General features: G+C 37.2%; 1 protein-coding gene and 1 pseudogene across 2 annotated transcripts; one reads left to right on the plus strand and one right to left on the minus strand.

Moving 5' to 3' along the window:
* The first annotated feature begins 3,172 nt into the window (after nt 1–3,172).
* LOC148877416 (2-hydroxy-palmitic acid dioxygenase mpo1-like) lies at nt 3,173–10,425 on the plus strand. Its single transcript, XM_088986806.1, has 4 exons — nt 3,173–4,027; nt 9,802–9,864; nt 9,942–10,013; nt 10,098–10,425. The coding sequence occupies exons 1-4, from the start codon at nt 3,671–3,673 to the stop codon at nt 10,212–10,214; spliced, it is 609 nt and encodes a 202-aa protein (XP_088842932.1). The 5' UTR covers nt 3,173–3,670; the 3' UTR covers nt 10,215–10,425.
* Nucleotides 10,426–11,372: 947 nt separating this feature from the next.
* Nucleotides 11,373–13,315, minus strand: LOC148877417 (pentatricopeptide repeat-containing protein At4g21065 pseudogene; annotated as a pseudogene). The gene has a single exon (XR_016113444.1). The product of XR_016113444.1 is annotated as a pentatricopeptide repeat-containing protein At4g21065 pseudogene (transcript).
* Nucleotides 13,316–15,618: the final 2,303 nt, after the last annotated feature.

Raw genomic sequence — 15,618 nt, forward strand, 5'->3', positions numbered from 1 at the left:
TGAGTCACATTCTAGATTGAAGGGAGTGCACTACTCGTGGACAATCTGTTATTAGAGGTTACAGGGCTGCTACCATGTGTGCATGTCTCTGTCGACATGGCTTTGATACCAAGTTAAAGCAAACAAAGAAAATAAAAATGACAGTAATAAATTTAAGAGAAATAAACACAAATAATAATATGCCTAACCTGCATTGATGGGGGGCGAATCAGCCATATTTATAGTTTATAGATATTCAATTATAGTAGAACTATACAAGATGAGAATTCAAAAGATAGAATTTATCTGGGTTAGTTGAGATAGATCTTATCTTAGGATAGAATTAGGATTATCCTAGGTTTATTTAGGATAATTCTTATACTGGGTAGAAGTAAGATTTATCCCATTACTTATATACAAGAGTCCATTGGAATTGATTATGCTAAATGGGCTTGGAGGTTACATAGGTGTGCATGGGCCATGCATGGGCCCATGGACGTCTACGTTATCAATCACCAATTTGATTTTCGATCTCCACTCCATCTCCCTAAATTTAAACTTCATTATGTCAATTCATTTTCAGTTGCCTTCTTCATTTCATCTTAGGTTTCTTCATCGACTGTGATGCCACTGCATGCTCCGATATCGACGGCCTATCATCGGTCCCCGACAACAAGTATGTCTTCCCAGGAGTGCCCAAATCAGTGATTATACCCGATAACCCCTGCTTAGTCCGGACTCTTTCCACCTCCGATCTTTCTCTCTTGAAGGTTGTATTCGTCGGAAATTCTGCTACGTTCTATCGGTCACCCACAATGTTAAATACCTTGTAGCCGCTATGTTAAATACTTTTATGGGGGAATCAATGGTATAAATTTGCCTTCAATTTTTTATTAGAGAGTTGGTGGGATGTTCCGGAGCATCGTGAACACGACGGAGGATTACGCCATAGGGAGATGATCTTACTATGGAGTCTTTGTTGCTGTTGGGAAGACGATGAGCATTTGTGTTGCTGGAAATACGTACGGATTTAGATCCATTTATCTCTACTTCGGAAGTTGTTCGTTTGGACATTAATTTTTTATTTTTTTTGTTTTTTGAATTTAAGACTCCAGATTCCCTGATGACAAATTTGATCGATACTAGGAACCATTTGAAGAGATCAGTCCTACAATACAAACTCAATTTGGAATCTTCCGCCCTGAGACGTATTTAGCACTGAGTTAACGTCTGACCAAGGAATGCCTAGGGAGTTAATGACAATTGTCCTTCACCAGTGACTGTTGTTGATCGACATAATTCGTTGAAAACCAGTTAGTTATTTTAGTACCCATTTTAACGTTTTTGCTTTGGGTCAACGATAAAAAAGAGGTTTTTGTTAAATTTTTTAAAAGTTTAAGAGAGATGAAACTACATGAGAAAATTTTGTGATTGTCAGGAGGTTTTTTGTATTTTACCTTTAATAATTTGACTTAGTTCTATTAGTTTATTAAAAACGGTTCAGTCAACGCCACTTACGAATCACAATCCCATTAATGGTGAGAGTAACTGGGTTATGGACAGCCACTAGCCGGCAGGTCTCGTAAGTACATGGACCCCACATGGTTGAGTAATTACACATTGGATTTTGACGAGAATAGAAACGAATTAGTCTGTGATTCTCATTTCTCCCATTAGACGTACCACTCAGTTACCTCTGAAATGCATTTATTGATAAGAGAAATTCCAAATTTTTTTTGTTACATGTATAAAATATACATGATCTCTATGAGATCACATCTCCGCCCCCACAAACGCCCCATTGTCACGAGACATCCCGCCGTTTATTGTGAACATCTCCCGATGATATATTCACAATACACGGCAGGATGTGCTGTGGGGCGGAGATGGAGCTTGATTTTTGTTGTGAAATGAAACAAAAAAATAAAAAATAGATTATGTGTTTGGTTGCATGTAATTAGTATAAATGCATGGGAATGGATGTTACTTTATTTTATTTGGTCTTAATTTTAATTTGAAATAAAAATAAATCTAAATTTACACTCAAATTATTCAGTTCAAACCGAATTATCGAACCAGAAATTTTGGTTTTGATTTTTGGGGTTTTTTCGATTTTTGAATAATTCAGTTCGGTTAATTCAATTTTTAGCAATTTCGGTTTTCGGTTTCAGTTTTCAGATTTAGAAATTCAGTTAACCAAAAAAACCGAATTAACTAAAATTCATTATATAATATACAATATACATATGATATATATTTATATATTAATATATTACATATAATGTTTTATAATGAAATTTAATTTCATAATATATATTATAGGTTATAATATATAATATTACATATATATATTAATTAAATTCAAATTTAACCAAAAACTGAACCAAAATTTTTAATTCAGTTATTTCCATTTTATTGTAATTCGCTTTTGATTCAATTTTCATTTTTTTATTTTAATTTTAAAAATTTGATTTATTTAATTTGGGTTTTAACCAAATAAACCTAATGCTCACCCTAGCCATGATTTTGCATTTGCAAAGCAACCAAACACAGCCGAACGGATCCCAACTCCTTAAGGATACAGTTTTATTGGGTAATCAGGCGATTAATCCGCTTAACTCATAAATACCGCTTATTTAACCTGAATCCAAAAGGCCAGCGGTTTCTGATTTTCACCTCCTGACCATCCCGGTCGGATCCGAGACTTACAAAACTGGTTTAGATTTCATGATGTCTTCTTTGTTATCTCTACTCAACAACATTAATCCATGTATAAGATTCCAACTTGATGGATGGTTTTGATTGGCTACATCAATTTTTTATAGAAAAAAATGAAAGAGAACTGTTCCCAGGCTAGGTTTTGTTTATGTATCAATTTTATTCAGGTTCAAACCCGAATTGGATCATAAATTTGAAAATATAGTTTTTTTATTTTTATATAATAAAATATATTTTTTATTATTGAATATATAATATTAAATAAAACTTGGGCCTTTTTAAAAAACCCAAGTCTGACTAAAAAATCGAACCTGATGTTTTAAACTTCAACCCGAACTCACAAACCGAAAATTATAAGCAACTTAGTATGGACGGGCCCGTCAGACTACTCGACCATGAAAAGGTCTAAAATATAGAGAATTGATAAAAAATTTAATTTTAGGAACTTTTATAGTACACTCCACCTCAAAATTCTGATTTGAATAGCAGACTTACCGCAATTCAAATTTATTCATTTTACGGTGGGCGTCTCCTCTCCCTCTGCTATCGAATTTGTTCATTTATTAAATCCGATGGGCTGGTCATCAAAATAAATAGAATAGATAGATAGAGATGGTTTCGTGGTCTGCGACGGTTTCCTCCGTGGACAAGGCGGTTCTTTTTTGTTTAGCACGAGATTGGAATTTTGGAATTGGGGCCCACCCCGTACGAGATTGGAATTTTGGAATTGGGGCTCTTTGTTTTATCATTTTCTATCACGCGCATAGCCCCATTGCACCCAGATACGTCTCTCACTGGACCTTTCTTTCTCCTTACGATTTCAGCTAACAATATTTAGTTTTGGGCATTTGACTCACAAATGTGTCACCTTTCTCTCGAGTCTGTATGTTCTTGATTTCGAATCCTCTATTTATTTGATTGAACTTACCCAAAACAGTGGTTTGATTCTTCGCAGTTTCTCAGAACTGTTTCAATGGGGATGACTGGATTGTTTGACCTCGAGAAGCATTTCGCATTCTATGGGGCTTATCATAGCAACCCTGTAAACATATTCATACATATGTTGTTTGTTTGGCCAATCCTCTTTACATCTCTTGTTCTTCTTTACTTCACACCTTCTCTTTTCGGCCCCCCTCACGTTGAATTCTCTCCTTTCGGGAGCAACGTTAATTTGGTTTTCAATTTCGGGTTCTTGTTAACTTTGATCTACGCGTTGTTCTACATCGCCTTCGATAAAAAAGCTGGTTCCTTGGCCGCCCTTCTCTGTTTCTTCTGTTGGGTCGGGAGCAGTTCTCTTGCAACCAAACTTGGCTATTCCCTTGCTTGGAAGGTAATTGCGAGCTCTTTATTTCTCCTTCTTGTTCACGAATCTGATACGGGTTTCTATTATTTTGTGGAATTAGATATCGTATCTTTCTACCGAATGGTACATTGATGGGGTTGATTTGCTATTCTGCTATGTTATTTTGCAACTTGGGTATCGAATTCTGTTATTTTGGAACTTTTTATTTGTTTTATCCCTATGTGTGAGTAATTATTTGCTGTGTGTGTGATGAAAAATTCTGTCTTTGATTCTTCTGTGATTACCAAGGGGATATTTTGTTTGTTTTATGCCTTTTCACAATAAACGATTAGAAGGAAAACGTTTCTGTTTTGTTCACAAACTAGTGTTGTTTTTACTTCTAAGTTCTAATATTTGATATTTAAATCAAGTCATTTTAACTTTCTGTCCTTTCATTCTTGTCATCATGGCTATTCACTATTGGTAAATTCTATTTCTTCTGGAGTTCTAATTTCATTTCTCTTACTCTGAATAACTCAAGGTGAAAAGTAAACTTATTATTTGTTTTATCTTTCTATGTGAATAATGTGTTGCAAAAGATGTATTGATTTCGTGTAGTTGGAATTACTATACAATCTGTAAGTTTCTAATGATAAGTACATCATGTTAGTACTCTTTTTTTTTTTTCCTTTTCTTTTTGATAAAGATGTTAGTAACTCATTTGCTTTGTGTCGAATATTTGTCTCTTTCAGATGTGGAATATTTTCTCCCCTATCCTGTGCTCTTTTAATTCTAGATCTGATGGGTTTTCTCAGGGACCATTCCTTGGTGCATTGTAAAATCTTGGGTTGACAATTGTGAGAACACAGGTTGCTCAGAGTAGCAGCTTTATGTGAGAAAATGTCAAATGTTAAGGTCATATCCAGTTCACCCATCCCAAGACTCTTAATAGTATTATGCAATAGCCCTTCATGTGATCGGTTTATCAGTTGTAGTATGGTCGGGCATTCCTTTGTTCATTCTGATAGTTTTCACCGCATAAAGCCTACTTCTGTTATTTGCTTGTTGCAGTCCTCTTTTCTTTGTTTTTTATTTTCCCTTTGGTTATTTGTATTCTTATCAAAGAATGGGTATTTTAAGACACGGTTGGAATGGTTAACACTGCATGACCTTTTCGTTTTTTTTTTCATACCTGACAGATCTAAGTTAGTTGGCTTGTTTTTCTATCTTCTTTTTTTGTTATATTAATCAGAAATTACCTTGTTTTCCTTGATTTACTTTTGTTTATCTGACTTAGTTGTGGTATTTAGGAATTGTTTCTGGTTTCTCTTCTTCTTCAACCAGTTCTGTTTATCTTATGTTATCATTATGTCTCTTTGTTTTTCATCTTTCTTTCCTTTACATTTTTCTAATCCCTGCAACTTTAATATTAAAAACTTAATGCTTTTGCATTTCATTCCAATGAACCTTTGTCAGTGACTTGGCAAATCACTGCTAAGTTTATCAGTTGTAGTATGGTCGGGCATTCCTTTGTTCATTCTGATAGTTTTCACCGCATAAAGCCTACTTCTGTTATTTGCTTGCTGCAGTCCTCTTTTCTTTGTTTTTTATCTTCCCTTTGGTTATTTGTATTCTTATCAAAGAATGGGTATTTTAAGACACGGTTGGAATGGTTTAACACTGCATGACCTTTTCTTTTTTTTTCATACCTGACAGATCTAAGTTAGTTGACTTGTTGGTTTTCTATCTTCTTTTTTTGTTATATTAATCAGAAATTACCTTGTTTTCCTTGATTTACTTTTGTTTTATCTTACTTAGTTGTGGTATTTAGGAATTGTTTCTGGTTTCTCTTCTTCTTCAACCAGTTCTGTTTATCTTATGTTATCATTATGTCTCTTTGTTTTTCATCTTTCTTTCCTTTACATTTTTCTAATCCTCGCAACTTTAATATTAAAAACTTAATGCTTTTGCCTTTCATTCCAACGGACCTTTGTCAGTGACTTGGCAAATCACTGCTAAGTTTATCATTTGCACAGTTGTGATCAACATTTCACACAGAACCTCTCCCAAATCGAATATGGTCATCTCTGAGTAAAAGAATATAATTTCTCCTTTTGCATCATATGTTGTTGGGTGTTGATTTTTTTAACCCTGCACAACTTAGAATGGCCCTTCGGTTTTTGTTTTCTATTGATCAATTTGTGGCATTTCATGTTAGCCTAAGCAGAATTATTATCTTTCTGTGCTAGGGTTGCATTGTAGGAAACCTCATATATCAGACTGTTTGGAGAACATCTTTTCCGAATTTTGATGTTTCTATGCTCCTTTGCTACTTTGATTCTGCATTCCTTAATGCTAGAAAATACTTGAAAAGCTTAAACTCAATTCAGAATTTGGGTCTTTTTTATTCCAAATTTGACATGAGCCTGCACTGAATAATGAGAATGCTATCTCTCTGAGGACCTGGATAATTGGATCAATAAATCCCAAGAGGCCAAAACTCTCTTGTCTTCATGTTCCTGAATGGTGGTCGCAGTCTGATAGGGTTTTATATTCTTTTCCTCATTTTTTCCCATTGGGATTTTGCAACAATGCTATAGAAGCATTTTATCTTTAATTGCACAAAAAACAAGCATTATGAGGTTAACAAAATAGCTATGGATGTTTAGACTGTACAGAGCCAAATAAAAGTTTGAGCTTAGAATAAATTTGGGATTCATCTCTTTTCTTGATGGTTCTATAATGATAAATTCAGCATTTCCAACAATGGAGATATCTAGGTGATTGCCTTTTCAATCATATTAACTTTGTTGTGGAAAAGAAAGAAAATACTAGGAGGTAGCCTATTAAGGAGACTTCAGGAAAGGTGGACTTAAAAAGAGGAATAGGGCAAGAATAGGATGTGGAAACTCAGAATGGGGCAGTAGGTTAAATGCATATGGAACATAGTAACAAATGAAGTTTCCTGGTTATAGAATAGAGGAACATAACAAATACTCCAGCAGCTAACAGGGTCAGGGCAATAAAAGATTCATAATGATGACAACCATAAAACTTAGACCATAGCATCCTCAGTGTATAATGGGAAGAACAGTTGTATGATATTAATAGTTGACTTGAAGATTCGGATTGTCATGGATGTTTTGTTTTAAATTTGGATGCTTTTGAAGTTTATGTTATCTACTCATTGTCGTTCAGTGATTACAGCAAAGACCTACTGTTTGGACTGGTTATATATATATACATACACACAGTGTTTTCAACCCACTGTTGACCCGACCATTGGAACCGTCACCCGGCCAAGATTCCAGGTCTGGCTCAGTCAAGACCCTTCATATGGTAAAAAGCTGTTGACTTGGTCAAGAACCATTTGACCCAGCCGATTCAACCGCTGACCAGTTCGACCCGGTCACCGGGTCGTGGGTTGCACACTCAATGTAATGCAAACTTTTGGAGGCCATAACTTTATCTGATTGGGGTGATTTTTTTTTTTTTTGGTAACTTTTCGAGATCTATGTGTCCAAAGCTGTCATAGGCGCCTTGCCCCACTATTTTTGCAAAAAAAAACCTTTTTGGCCTCAAATTCCAATTTTTAATATTTTTTATAAATAAAAAATAAAAAACTGAGTTAAAAAATATAAATGAAATATAAAAATACATATAACATATCTAAAATGTATTTATACATATGTATATATGTACACACACACATATATATAGATATACTTAATACATATATATGACGACGTGGAATGGTCTGAACCGTTCGACCCAGCCAGTTGAACCGGTGACCAGTGACCCAGAGGCAAAAACAGTTTGGCCTCTGGGTCGGTTTTAATCATCTCAAATAGATACTGATTTGTTGCCTACTAAAATTTCAGCAATTAATAGATTAGTTATGGTTGGCAGGTGTACTTTGAATCCTTGATGTATGGATTTGAGTTGTATTGATCATGCACAAGACGGGAATCATGCATATTTCAGTTCTCAAAAAAGTTAGAAAAGCAAGATAAGATCTGTAAAAAACATCACAGACATGTTAAAGAACCTTCTGAACATATGAAAAGGATAACTTACTGGTTATGTTTTATAGGGGTGCTCACGGTTTGGTTAACTGAACCGTAGGCCTTTTTCTAAACCAAACTGATAGTACTGGTTTTTGGAAAACCGGTAACCGAAACCGAATTGAAGCTGATCGATCAACTGGTTGATAGGTTTGTTTAACTGTTGGTTCAGTTTGTCAGTTTTTCGGTTTTCTATATTCATAATATTATATATAAATAAATATTATTTTATATTATAAATATATATTTATAATTTATAATGCTATATATATATATATATATATATATATATATTCATTTATAATATATAAATAATATAAACTATATATAATATAAATATATGTATACTGGTCGGTTTGGTTAACTGGAATTTTCAGTTTGGTCTTGTCGGTTCAGTTCTGTTTTTCAGTTTACCTTGATCACCCTTAATGTTTTATCATGGTTATGTTTGAAAAAAAAAAAAAAAAAAAAAAAAACAGAGTATGTTTTACAGTGATGCAAATGTAACAGTGTCTTGAAGGATTAGCTTATGGTAAAAAATAGAAGAAATTTTACATTATATGGTTGGGTCTATGTGTCCAAAGCCTAATGATGCAGCTTTCTTGGCAGTGAGTTCACAAAATCCTTAGCTTCCAGAAGCATGAATAAGATTTAGGACAAACAAAAGTGAGATAAAGTTACTTTGGAGCCCAAAGGAATATAAGCTTCATGGACGATTGAGGCACATAGTGCACATTTAGTCAATGAATGTAACATTGAATCTATAAATTCTAAGCTTGTCCATCTTTGTTTCTTGTGCTATGGTTGGGCCAAGGGGAGGCTTCTTGGAAAATTGAATGTGTATTGGCTCTTGTAGATGGACAAAGTACCAATGTTGGACAGGTCTAAAATTCTGACACTACCTATGAAACAGTTTTTGGATTTTCTTTTTTTGTTTCTTTCTTTGCATGACATAAATTATCATTTACCATGCCTTATGAATTTTACCTTTTCCTAGAAAAAGTTTCAAAGGTGGCAAAATTACATTTTTGTAGTTATTTGTCCTTGTCTGTTGGTGTATGATACAGTATATTGGCTATCCCATTGCTTAATTCAATATATTTATTAGGAAAAAATAATTACTTGCTTCTACTTGGTAATAATACTACGTTTTTTCTTGTTTTGCTGGTTCACCAATCTACAGCTTTATGGACAGTTTAAACCATATGCTGTCACTGTACAATTGTAATAGCTTACAATTTTATGCCCATGCCTCTGTGTATTTCGTTACAACCACTTCAAGTGCCCAACTTTCAAAAGTCTTGGGTCATCTAGGATTTTCTTTTAAAGAAGAAAAAGCCATTTTGATTCCATTTGAAAGGATTATGTCACTAGGAAAGTCATTAGAGTAGATGATCCCTGCAACATTAATCACTAATTGTAATAATTTCAAAAATTATGAAAGTGGACAGTTACATGGAACATCTGACAAACTAATCCTACTTTATTTTTGTACTCTAACAAAGGTTATGGTCAACCTGGATCAGCCACCAGTCTCTTGTTGAAGTTTCTGGTTGTTAAACCTAACTCATGAGCATTTAGTACAATGACAAAGGTTATAGACAACTTGGACAGTTGGACCAGCCACCAGTCTCTTGTTGAAGTTTCTGGTTGTTAAACCTAACTCCTGATCAATTAGTATTTCGTATGTTCTATTTTCCAAGATTGAATATATGGTTGAGGCATCTTGTTTCTCATTTAATTTCAATTATTCTTCAGGTTGTTCTGGCAGCGCAGTTGTTCTGTTGGACTGGACAATTCATAGGCCATGGGGTCTTTGAGGTGATTTATTGTTCTAATGTGAAACATGATTCATCATTACCGTTCAGGTTTATACAACTTATTTTATACTTTTGTAGAAACGGGCACCTGCCCTTTTGGACAACCTTGTTCAAGCCTTTTTGATGGCTCCTTTCTTTGTTTTGCTAGAGGTAATTTTCTAAAGTTTTTCAATTCTCTGATGTTTCTGTTATTTTAAGAGTAAGTTGGGCATACTTCATTATTGGTTGTTGCAGGCTCTTCAAATGTCCTGTGCTTATGAACCATACCAGGGTTTCCATGCAAATGTGAAAGCAAAGATTGATGCTGAAATCAAAGAATGGCAGGCTAAGAAACAGAAGAAGATTTCCTAGTTTGGAGCTAAGGTGTCAAAGAAGCAGAAAATTTCCTATTTCACAGTAGGGGATAGTCTGCAGTGAATACTAGTTGCATAGAGTTGTGGATCCTTCATCTATGTTCAATTGCATCCATGATAGACTATAGCTTCTGTACATCAGGAGATATACCTTATGAAAGCAACATACAGGTTTCATATAAATATGGTGTTTCATATTGCTTGAAAAATTGCATTCTGGATATATGACATACAAATGGCACTAAATATGGCTGTTTGAGTCATTGGAGATTCTATTAGAGATGCTTAGGGAGAAATATAATAAATAAAAGATTACAATCATCTGATCTGGTTAATCCTTGGACCTAGGAAATCTATTTGATGGGATGAAAACATAACCTTCTGGTTGTGGTAAGGTAAGCTCTGTTTTATCCTTTTTTTTTTCATTTTCAACAAATAATATGTATTTATTCAAAAGGGTGTACATGAGCGGTCCATCACAATAAAATTATGGGAACATAGATCTATAGCTATACAAAGAGGCCCTCTCCACCCGAACTAGCAAGTAGATCAGAAACAAAGTTAATTCCCTTGTAATCCATTTGAAATGAATTTTTAAGCATCCTGTGATTTCCCTATATTAATTCAAAAAATCGAGCCAATTTCATGGACCTTCTCCCTAGATCCTTGATCTATCTGCTCTCATTCACTGAAGCCCCTTCCACAGATAAGGAGAAAGGACAAGCTGTTTTGCCACTGGACGGCCTGTAGAAGACCAATAACAAAGCTTTTTAGCCTTTAGGAGAAAGCACCAAACTGTTTTGCCCTGGTTGTAAGAGAAAGTAATGATGGAACGGCTCTACGAAATAACACCTGTATGTTCTTAAGTTCTTTTCTTTGAGGCTCAGCTTGGGATGAGTGCATATACAAATATGTTCAGTGTAAAACCTTGCATACTGTATATCTAAGGAATCTAAACCTTGTATTTGCACACTGAGCCCAAGTAATAGTTGTTTAAACAGCAGTAAATGTAATGTGTAAAAGGTTTACATTTTTATTAATTCAAGCGGGAAATTTTGTATTTTTCTACATACTTTAAGGTTGTTTTTTTTCTTTTCTTTTATTTTTCTCTTTTCTGTTGGTTTCAATATCTAGGTTAAAGTTATAGGAACTAATATATACTGAATTAAAGGAAACCTGTCATAAGCTTATAGCAGTTTTGCAGCAATTTGTTTACAGCAGTATGGACAGTGTGATTTGAATGGGCGATTACAATGGGCCCAATACAAATAAAAAAAAAAAAAAAACAATAGAGGACATCCAAATTGTGGAACTTAAATTGGGTCAGGGAGAAATTCTGGTTTTAGGCTTTTAGCTTTAGTTGTAGTTGTCTTTTTCAGTTTTGGTTACTACAATATTTTTTAGTCGACTCCACATCCGAAGATACAGTACGGTGGACGCCAATGTAGCTGTTGCCAGGCTCTGGTTTTTGAACTCCTCTGCTTTTCATTGTTTTTCTTACTTCCAACATGTCATTCCACTGGCCTGCACTCGCATACATGTTTGCAAGAAGAACATAGTCTCCACTATGCTCTGGCTCCAACTCCAGAAGATGCCTTCTCACACATTCCCCTAGTTCAAGGTGCCCATGAACCCGACATGCACCCAACAGTGCCCTCCAAACAATTGCATTACACCTGATAGGCATGGTCTGTATCAGATGGTAAGCTTCCTCCACTAATCCTGCTCGTCCAAGAAGATCCACCATACATCCATAGTGCTTTATGGTTGGTTGAATTTGGTACTCCGTGTTCATACTTTCAAAATACCGTCTTCCTTCATCTACCATCCCTCTGTGACTGCAAGCACATAGCACTCCTAGGAAAGTCACATCATTCGGTGTGTCAAGCTTCCTTTCTACCATCTTGGAGAAGAGTTTTAATGCTTCATCAGCATGCCCGTGCATCGCGAGTCCTAGGATCATCGAGTTCCATGATACTATGTTCTTCTCATTCATCTCATTGAACACCTGACGCGCCTTTTCAATTGTCCCGCACTTGGCGTACATATCAATCAACGAATTGGAGATGGAAATGATACGTGCAAGACTGGTACAACTGATACGAGAATGGACCCACTTCCCAAAATCTAATGCACCCAATTCAGAACATGCAGAGAGGACCACAACCAAAGTGGCTTCATCAGGTTCTACGTTACTTTGTTGCATTATTGAGAACAGGTCCAGTGCTTCTTTGTATCGCCCACAGTGAACGTAGCAATCGATAATGGTGTTCCAAGCTACTAAATCTATTTTGGGTATTTCATCGAACAGCAAACGTGCGGTTTCAATGTCCTTAAGCATGCCGTACATGTGAATGAGGGTGTTCCTCACATAGACATGCGAGTCCAGGCCATGCTTCAGGGTAGAGCAGTGAATTTGCTTGCTCAACTCCACCGAACTCAACTGCCCGCATATCTTGAGCAAGAAAGAGTAGGTGAAGTTATCTGCTGTGTGTCCCTTATTCTGCATTCTCCTGTAGAAGTCGAAAGCAGCTTCCGGTTTGCTTGTATTTCCAAACCCCCTAATCATGGTATTCCAAACGAACCCGTCTGGATTTTGGATTTGTTCAAAGACTGAAATCGCGTAATCCATTGGTCCATGCCCGTACACTGCACAAAAGTTGATGATTTTGCCCACCACATAGAGGTTTTGGTCAAATCCAGTTTGGATGACTTGGGCATGAATTTGTATCAAATCCTTCATGGTGGAACACTGCTTCAAGAGGGAGAGGAGACTTTGTTCTCTTGAATTACTGCTCTCATGTGGATTTGATTTTAATGTTGCCGTTGATAATTTTGATGAAGGAAGAGGTAGTGATGGTGGTGTTGAGGAAGAAGATGCATGGAACGCCACCGAGAGAGACCATGATGCATGAAACCATGTTCTTTTAATAGAAAAACCAAGGGAAGGCTCAAGGTATGGTTTTAGGCAATTGAAGCAGTTGTTAGTATTCATACTCGATAACTAATAACCTGATTGCTCGGACTTCCAACTAAATTCCAATCGGCCACATCCACACTCCACATAAAAGGCAGAGCCCACTCAGCTTAATTTTATGATTGTTTGGGCTTCTAAAATGAGAATGGATAGAATATTGACACGCCCATTCAAAGATCAACTTTTATTTATTTTTAGAGAAAAGTGAGATGTTCCTCAAGCAGGGGTGCAAGTCGGGCGGGTTGGGCCGGGTTTATGGGCAACTCAGGCCCGATCCTAAATTTTGGACTTAAGGCCCACCCTATAATTCGATGCATTCAAGTTGGGCTTATGCAAAATATATATATATATATATATATATATATATATATATATATATATATATATATATATATACAACATTTACATATATACACATAGTTGTATAAATGTATATAATTGAGTCGGGTTCGGGCTACTTAAGGGCTAGGCTCGACCCTGACCCAAAAAATAATAAAAAAAAAAAACCCGACTTCTTGGTCTCGAGCCCAACTCATGTAAAATTTTGGGTTGAGCCGGTTCGGGCTCTGGGCCCGCCCAAGTTGCACCCCTATCCTTAAGTCAACTAATAGCCTGCCAAACAATTGAAGAGTACATAAATAGTAATTTGTTGGGGGGTCAGGTGTGGGCCAGTTCTCTCTCTCATTAACTTCTCATTCCATTTACTCATAATTTGATCAACTAAAATGGTAGGAAGTAGGAACCTAACAATTGAAATCCTAAATAAACTCGGGCCTCAGATCAAATGCAATTCAAATTTAAAACCATTATTACTTTTCAAGTCTTCCAGAAGCCACATCATATTCAATACCAATGTATTGTCCAAATACTAACTCTATTCTTACCTGTTCGGGTCATGGCTGAGCTGGTCCAGAGAGACACATGGCCACCTAGTCATTGCCCGGTCAGCCAAGCCACGTCGGCATAGCTCGAACAACTCCGTGACATATATTCGTTCTGCAGCCTAGGTCGGGCAACGTTATTATTGTGACCCCCCATCTTATCCTCTCAGCCATGTTAACTACACGTTGTGCGGATAAGCTTACCTCATCTTGACAAGCCCAGAAGCCCAATCCGACCAGGACACGGATCTGTGGCTATAAAATGGTATTCCATGCTCAAGGTAAGGGATCAAACTCCTGACACCCATACTTTCTCTTTGTTCAACCCAGTACACTCTTAGCTCGGCCTAACCTTCTGTTACCTCCTACTTACTTGAGCTTCAAAGTACCTACCCAGGGATAGCTCTCCAGGCCTTTGACTTCTCCTTTCTTGATCCCAGGTCTTGAAGCGCAGCCTCGTCCTTGTAGCTCGGCACCGCCCTATTGGTAAGGATTATCTAGTTGCTCTCCTCAGTTCATGCACCACCTCAGATTGAATAGCATCAAATTCACATCATTTGTGGGAAACGCACAAAAAGCCTTTCCCGAAAAACTTTTCATCCTCACCGCGCAATCAAGAAAGCAATCAAGATGCCCAAGAACCAGTCTGAACGATCAACAGGCTGATCCCCATCTCGAGAATATCGGCATCGCAGTCCTCCTCATCAAGAAATCCCACAGCCTCCAGTCGCGGTCGATCCTATGCAGTTCTGAGCAATGCAAGAGAAGGTCGATAAGATCTTCGAGATGATGCAGACACTAGGATCCGCGGCACCGCCCAACCGGGCCATCCCCCCTCATGCCCTATCACGTATGAAGGACGATCCTCATCCCGAGGACCCCAAAACGCGTCAACCGGAAAGGAGGGGAGCGTGGTAGAAGCGTGAGAAGCATGACACAGCAAGGAGGTCCGTCTCCACAGCCCGCTCTCATGAGCCCAAAAACCACAGTAGGACACACCAAACCACATGAATCCCCACCAAAGAGAGGCTCGGCAGACGGACGCCACCTCGCATGGTCTCCGTCATGAAGTCCAGCTCAGTGAAAGACCGCTCCACACGGCCCAAGAAGGAGAAAGTCGTGTGTACCGCGGTCTCAAATAACAGAGATGTAAAAATCTTGGACATTCGACAATGATTAGAAGAGTTGGAGCACAGCCAAGGCCAAAGAAGCACAGCGCTAGTTCTAGATCAGCCTGCATAGCCAGCCACACCAATTGCTAAGGAACCAGTGTTCACCCAAGAGATCGTGGACGAGGTGCCTCCCATAGGGTGGCGGGCACCTCATCTCGACAAGTACGACAGGAATACTAACCCCACCAACCACATTGAGGTGTTGAAGGCTCAAATGATGTTGCACGGATCCTCTGAGGGCTTGATGTACAAAGCCCTAGTGGCCACCCTTACAGGTCAAGCCCTAACTTGGTATTACTCTCTCCCTCCACGTTCCATAGCGTCGTGGGAGCAGCTAGAAACCCAATTCCGTGCACAATTCATGGCGAGCCA

The sequence above is a fragment of the Nelumbo lutea genome, chromosome 1, assembly GCF_056320005.1.
Source record: "Nelumbo lutea isolate HS-2025 chromosome 1, American lotus-T2T, whole genome shotgun sequence".
NCBI lineage: Eukaryota > Viridiplantae > Streptophyta > Magnoliopsida > Proteales > Nelumbonaceae > Nelumbo > Nelumbo lutea.